General features: G+C 40.2%; 1 protein-coding gene across 1 annotated transcript; it reads right to left on the bottom strand.

Moving 5' to 3' along the window:
- Nucleotides 1-6029: 6029 nt before the first annotated feature.
- LOC129553834 (olfactory receptor 6B9) lies at nucleotides 6030-7024 on the bottom strand. Its single transcript, XM_055422541.2, has one exon. The coding sequence runs from the start codon at nucleotides 7022-7024 to the stop codon at nucleotides 6068-6070; it is 957 nt and encodes a 318-aa protein (XP_055278516.2). The 3' UTR covers nucleotides 6030-6067.
- Nucleotides 7025-7681: the final 657 nt, after the last annotated feature.

Below are 7681 nucleotides of genomic sequence, written 5' to 3'. Positions count from 1 at the left end.
ACAGGCACTGTGGGCTCAGCCTGCTGCTGGCCTCAGCAGCCAGCCTCATGAATGCCGAGGTGGTCTTGGAGCTGACACGCCTGGAGCGGAGCCCTGCTTGCCTGCTTGCGCCGTGGGTGAGTGACGGGAGCAGTGGCCTGACCGGTTAGGCTCAGTGAGGGCTGCCAGCGGAGAGGTGCGACAGAGAGGCCACTGCCTCAATGGAGCACAAGCTGGTGCCAGGGAGCGAAGGGCGCATCACAGCTCCGGGTTCAGGCTGGGATGCCACCACTACAGTGAGGGGCATGTCGAGACATCCTTTGTAAGGCAAAGGAAAAATGAGGCTAATATCAAGTATGCTGCTTTGGTTTTGAAGGCAATATTCCTCACGTGGGTGAGCTATTCCAGCTCATCTACCAAATGACTCAAAAAGCAGGGTCCAGAATAAGAAAAGGCTTTGCGACAGGTCTAAGATTCTCTGTCTTATGGGCCGTATGATCCAACAGATACAGTGGTGTTGGAAGTGTCAGTAGTACATAGGGATGCTGTTTACACCCTTTCAGTCAGTCAGTTCAGTCGCTCAGTCATGTCTGACTCTCCGCAACCCCATGAATCACAGCACGACAGGCCTCCCTGTCCATCACCAACTCCCGGAGTTCACTCAAACTCATGTCCACAGAGTCGGTGATGCCATCCAACCATCTCATTCTCTGTTGTCCCCTTCTGCTCCTGCCTTCAATCTTTCCCAGCATTAGGGTCTTTTCCAATGAGTCAACTCTTCGAATGAGGTAGCCGAAGTATTAGAGTTTCAGCTTCAACATCAGTCCGTCCAATGAACACCCAGGACTGATCTCCTTTAGAATGGACTGGTTGGATCTTCTTGCAGTCCAAGGGACTCTCAAGAGTCTTCTCCAACACCACAGTTCAAAAGCATCAATTCTTTGGCACTCAGCTTTCTTTATAGTCCAACTCTCACATCCATACATGACTGCTGGAAAAACCATAGCCTTGACGAGACAGACCTTTGTTGGCAAAGTAATGTCTCTGCCTTTTAATATGCTGTCTAGGTTGGTCATAACTTTCCTCCAAGGAGTAAGCGTCTTTTAATTTCATGGCTGCAATCACCATCTACAGTGATTTTGGAGCCCCTCAAAATAAAGTCAGCCACTGTTTCCACTATTTCCCCATCTATTTGCCATGAAGTGATAGGACCAGATGCCATGGTCATTTTCTGAATGTTGAGCTTTAAGCCAACTTTTTCACTCTCCTCCTTCACTTTCATCAAGGGGCTTTTTAGTTCCTCTTCACTTATAAGGGTGGTGTCATCTGCATATCTGAGGTTATTGATATTTCCCCGGAAATCTTGATTCCAGCTTGTGCTTCTTCCAGCCCAGCGTTCCTCATGATGTACTCTGCATAGTGACAATATGCAGCCTTGATGTACTCCTTTTTCTATTTGGAACCAGTCTGTTGTTCCATGTTCAGTTCTAAATGTTGCTTCTTGACCTGCATACAGGTTTCTCAAGAAACAGGTCAGATGGTCTGGTATTCCCATCTCTTTCAGAATTTTCCACAGTTTATTGTGATCCACACAGTCAAAGGCTTTGGCATAGTCAATAAAGCAGAAATAGATGCTTTTCTGAAATGCTCTTGCTTTTTTGATGCTCCAGTGGATGTTGGCAATTTGATCTCTGGTTCCTCTGCCTTTTCTAAAACCAACATGAACATCTGAAAGTTCCTGGTTCACATATTGCTGAAGCCTGGCTTGGAGAATTTTGAGCATGACTTTACTAGTGTGTGAGATGAGTGCAATTGTGTGGTAGTTTGAGCATTCTTTGGCATTGCTTTCTTTGGGATTGGAATGAAAACTGACTTTTCCAGTCCTGTGGCCATTGCTGAGTTTTCCAAATTTGCTGGCATATAGGGTGTAGCACTTTCACAGCATCATCTTTCAGGATTTGAAATAGCTCAATTGGAATTCCATCACCTCCACTGGCTTTTTTTTTTTTTAGTGATTCTTTCTAAGGTCCACTTGACTTCACATTCCAGGATGTCTGGCTCTCAGTGAGTGATCACATCATCATGGTTATCTGGGTCGTGAAGATCTTTTTTGTAGTTATTCTCCATAAGTTAATTCCATGTAATAAATCTTTTAATGCATATCTCCTACTGGGTCTGGTTTATCTGATTGAACCCTTACTTTTACAGTCAATACATTTTTTTCCTGCAACAAAGGGGAAATTTTACTAATTTAGTTACCTGGAAAACTTCCTGCTACCATCAGCTTTGACAATTTATCTTTCTTTTTCTGGTTCACTGTCTGATGGTTGTCCAGGAAAACCTTTACCTATTTCCATCCTTCTCTGAAGATTTCTAGTCAGCTACAAGTCATTCCATCTTTCCTTCTTGAAAGTCACTCTTCTGATTTTGAATATAGTAGCATAGTTATAATTGGAGTACAATATTAAACAGGCAATATAATTATAAAATCCATGTACGAGTTTTTCGTTTTTTTGAATTTCTTATTTTGTATTGGGGTATAGCTGATTAACAATGTTGTGATAGTTTCAAGTGAACAGCGAAGGGACTCAGCCATCCATATACATGTATCCATTCTCCCCCAAACCCCCCTCCCATCCATGCTGCCACATAACATTGAGTAGAGTTCCATGTGTTATACAATAAGTCCTTGTTGATTATCCATTTTAAACCATTCCTAATGGTCAGTGTGTACATAACCTTTCCAAACTCCCTAACTATTCCTTCCCCTGGTGACCATAAGTTCATTTTCTAAGTCTGTGAGTCTCTATGTTTTGTAAGGATCATTTGTATCATTACTTTTTACAATCCACATATAAGGGATGTCATAGAGTATTTCTCCTCTGTCTGACTTACTTCACCTATTAGTATGTACAGCCTTTAATCATTAATTTCCGTTCCGTTCCGTTCCGTCGCTCAGTCGTGTCCGACTCTTTGCGACCCCATGGACTGAGCCTACCAACCTTCTCTGTCCATGGGATTCTCCAGGCAAGAATACTGGAGTGGGTTACCGTTTCCTTCTCCAGGGGATCTTCCCGACCCAGGGATCGAACCCGGGTCTCCCGCATTGGAGGCAGACGCTTTAACCTCTGAGCCACCAGGGAAGCCCAATCATTAATTTAGGAAACCTGAATTGTGGACAAAGTTTTCAGTTATACTATTTTCTCTACTTTTCTGTATGATTTAAATATTTAAAAATAAAAGATTAAAATAAAATATTAAAAACAAAAAATAACAAAGGAGAGAGAAAAATGAACTGTTGTATGGATAATAAGATACCTCCCTTGGAAATACAATTCATCAAGTAAAATAGAACATAAGTAAGGACGCAGAGGATTTGTATAACACATGACCTAATGGCTATACAGAAAATTTTTAAATCAAGTGATCTAAACCAGAAAAGGAACGTCAGTTTATAAATATAGATCATGGTTGAGGTTATAATAATAAATAATTATATAGCTGATTAATTAAAATTAAAACATCTTTAGAATAAAAAACAATCTAATGAGATTTCAAAGCAGAAAGAAAGTGTTAATTGATCAGTCATGTCTGACACTTTTCAACCCTGTGGTCTGTCCATGGAATTCTCTAGGTAAGAATACTGGAGTGGGTTGCCATTCCCTTCTCCAGGGGATCTTCCCAACCCAGGGATCAAACTTGGGTCTCCTGCATTGCAGGCAGATTCTTTACCCTCTGAGCTAACAGAGAAGCCTGTGAGATATCAAAATAACATTAATTGTACAATAATGATTAATAAAGGTTTTCAAGCATAAATATATACTGCTGTTGCTGCTGCTAAGTCACTTCAGTCGTGTCCGACTCTGTGTGACCCCATAGAGGGCAGCCCACCAGGCTCCCCCGTCCCTGGGATTCTCCAGGCAAGAACACTGGAGTGGGTTGCCATTTCCTTCTCCAATGTGTGAAAGTGAAAAGTGAAAGTGAAGTCGCTCAGTTGTGTCCGACCCTTAGCGACCCCACGGACTGCAGCTATCTTTTGACAAGAGACTGAAAAGTCGAACACTTGGATAAGGAATTATATGATTCAAGGTAAAGTATCTTATATTGTTTTTAGTGCTTATATGAGGACCATGACACATTCCACTAACTTTTGAATCAAGAAATGTGGTAGTGATGTAGTTAAGTATCTCAGTCGTGTCTGACTCTTGCCATCCCATGGATTGCAGACTGTCAGGCTCCTCTGTCCATGGGATTTCCCAGGCAAGAATACTGGAGCGGGTTGCCATTTCCTTCTCTGAGGGATTCTTCCTGACTTGGGAATCGAATCCAGGTCTCCTGCATTGCAGGCAAATGCTTTACTGACTGAACTGTGAGAGATATTATTAGAAATTATACAGTGGTTAGACTAAAGACCATGAGGGCCAGGAAAATATATCAGGTTTAGATAAATTGAAAACTACCACAGCTTACAAAACCAAATTAAAACAATCTTATCTGATATTTTTTCTTAACTTTATTTATTTTTGGCTGTGCTGGCCATTCACTGATGCCTGGGCTTTCTCTAGTTGCAGTAGGTGGGCTTCTCATTGCTGTGGCTTCTTCTGTTGCAGAGTACAGGCTCTATTGAAGTGGGCTTCAATAGAGTGGGCTGTTGTGGGTTGGCTCAGTAGTTGTGGCTCCCAAGCTCTAGAGCACAGGCTGAATGGTTGTGTCTCATGAGTCTAGTTGCTTCACAGCATGTGGGATCTTCCCAGATCAGGGATCAAATCTGTGTCTCCTGCCTTGGCAGGCAGATTCTTTACTACTGAGACAACAGGGAAGCCCCTCATCTGATTTTATATAAAAACTTAATACAAAATGGGAAGACCATGTAATTATAATGTAAAGTCAAAACAAAACAAATATAGTATATAAATTAATAACCCAATTAAAACTTATGAAATATGGCTTCCAAGTTGTTAGGGTGAAATGGCATGCCTGCCATCCTTCAACTCTTGGCAGAACATATTTTGTTAATTCATTCATCCAATATGTTTGCTAAGCTAGATGGAATCCATTTTTCCTCTATCATTTTATAATGACTGAATGAAAGCATGTACTACTTCTTAGCATATTGCATCCACCATTACAAAATTAAAAAATAAAAAGTTTAGAAGGGAGATGTTCTGGGAAATCTGGAAAAATCTTATACATCCAGGCCAAGTACCATCTAACAAAAGCAGTTTGGTGGCTCTTGTCAATGCCAATGCTTACTTTACCTGAAAACTAGGGGGTTTTAATGAATTGCTTCTAGTTTTTCTGAGTCCAACCCCCAACCATAATCCCCCAAAATTATATATGTAGAAGTTCCAATAAAGGAAGAAAACTAAAGTGAGAAATTATGTATTTTATAAATATATTCCATTTGTTGGAAAATTTACATTGTATGTATTTTATATTATAAAAATATATATTACATATAATATAATACATTTATAAGTGGGTTTTATTATAAAATGGGCCAAGATATTATATATATGTATGTATACATATATATGTATATAAAATCCTGTTTTCTCTCTACCATGGTAAGTTTTGCACGCTATCTTGCAATGTTTCTTTTGGAGTCTGAAAGGTATTTCTCTCTCATTTTTTCAAAGATTTTAAAAAGTAATTAAATGAGATATCATTAAGGTCAATTGATTATAAAAGGAACAAGTCCCCTAACCCTCTAGGAAGCAAGCAACAGGTCATTACATTGACTATTGCAGAACTTCTTTTTGTATATGTCTCCTAAGATAGAAAGGGCTTATAAAACAAAACAAAATTAAACTGGAAAAGTGTCATTAATAAAACTCTAAAAACTAGTTGTATAACTATTTCTGAATATCTTCTTGAAAAATAGAATCATTTTATAATGATTTTACTAATGTATGTGTTTTAGAGTTCTGACTATTTAACTCTTTGCCTTCTAAAAGAAAGAATTTAATAGAAGAAAGAAAAGGGAATTTTCTTTGATAGCCTCTTATTCCTTAATTATTGTATTAAGTCAGTATGTTTATCATTGCAGGTGATGAAAAAAAGAAGAAAATCTGAAATCTGAATTTCTTCAGCAAAGAGAATCTCTCAAGAAAAGGGCTCGGCCACTTGCCATGGTTTTTCTGATGGCCTTTTTGACCTCCTTGTTCCTCAGGCAGTAGATGATAGGGTTGAGCATGGGAGTAAAGACTGCATATACGGCTGAGATCAATTTGTTAGAATTGAATGAAGCAATGGCCCGAGGTCGGACATACATGAAGATCACGGCTATGTAGAAGATGACTACCACTATAAGGTGAGAGGCACAGGTAGAGAAGGCCTTCCACTGCCCAGTGGCTGAAGGAATGTGCAGGATGGCAGAGACAATGAAGGCATAGGAAAGGACAGTGGCTGAGAGAGGAAACACAAGGATGATGATGGCTAGCACAAAGTCTACCATCTCTGCCATAGATGAGTCCATGCAGGCCAGTTTGAGGATGGGGGAAACATCACAGAAAAAATGGTTCAAGATATTATTACGACAGAAGGAAACTTGGGAGATGAAGTATACTTTTGCCATGGAGACAGTAAAGCCACTCAGCCAGGAACTGATGGTTAGCTGAACACAAAATCCTGTGGTCATCATAACCGGATAGCGAAGAGGCCAACATATAGCCACGTAACGGTCATAGGCCATAGCAGCCAAGAGCACACACTCTGTACAGGCAAGTGACATGAAGAAATAGAGCTGGGTCATGCATCCCAAGAAGGAGATGGTATTGGGACAAAGCAGGAATCCAGCCAGCATCTTGGGGACTGTGACAGATATATACCATGTCTCCAGAAAGGACATGGTGCCCAGAAAATAATACATGGGCTTGTGCAGGGATCCTGTGACCCATACAGTGAGGATGATGACTACATTCTCCAACAGCACAAATAGGTAGGTGATAAGGAAGAGGAAGAAAAGCAGAACTTGCAGCCAAGGGTAGGTAGGGAAGCCCACCAGGACAAATTCACTAATATGAGTGATATTTTCCTTCCACATAATTAAGACATCAAAAGACAAAAGATTTAATGATGGCAGCACCAAATTGAAGAGTGAATTCACATTGGCACAAGGGGCCCTCAGGCTACATTAAATATAATCTGGTCTTGTGGTATAATTTAGGTCACTGGAGGCCACAACATCTTCTCCAGAAAATCAGGTGTCAGAACAGGGCCTGAAAACAAATAGAACATAGACACAAAGCTAAGAATCTCAAAGTAGAATTGTGAGGTCAGATTCAGGGTTCAGGCCTTTGGATCTGAAGAGGCCTCCAGGTGGTACTAGGAGGAAATCCTTTCCTTATCATCATATTCACAGATTTCAGGGGCAGCTATAAGGTAAGAAATCATCACAGTTAGAGAAAGTGCCAAGGATTGTCCAGGAAGTAAGGAATTTTGAAGTCTGGAGAAAATAGAAGCAGAATATCAACTAGTAAAGACCCTCCTGTCCAGAAGAATTGCTGACTTTGGTCTATGCCTAAGCTATGCCCTATGTCTTTTGAATACACTGGCAACAGTACTTAATGATTCACTGCCTAGTATTAGGGCCACAGCTTTAAAAAAGTTGAATCAAGAAATGTTTACCCTCTTAGAATAATTAAATATATTTTAGTGTTTTATATGACTTCTAATAACACTGATGCTAATAATTACATAT

This window comes from Moschus berezovskii, chromosome 14, assembly GCF_049115385.1.
Source record: "Moschus berezovskii isolate FMDL1 chromosome 14, NW_MosBer_1.0, whole genome shotgun sequence".
Taxonomy (NCBI): Eukaryota; Metazoa; Chordata; class Mammalia; order Artiodactyla; family Moschidae; genus Moschus; species Moschus berezovskii.
The sequence above is the reverse complement of the archived record's forward strand: the minus strand, read 5'-3'. Positions and strand labels throughout refer to the sequence as shown.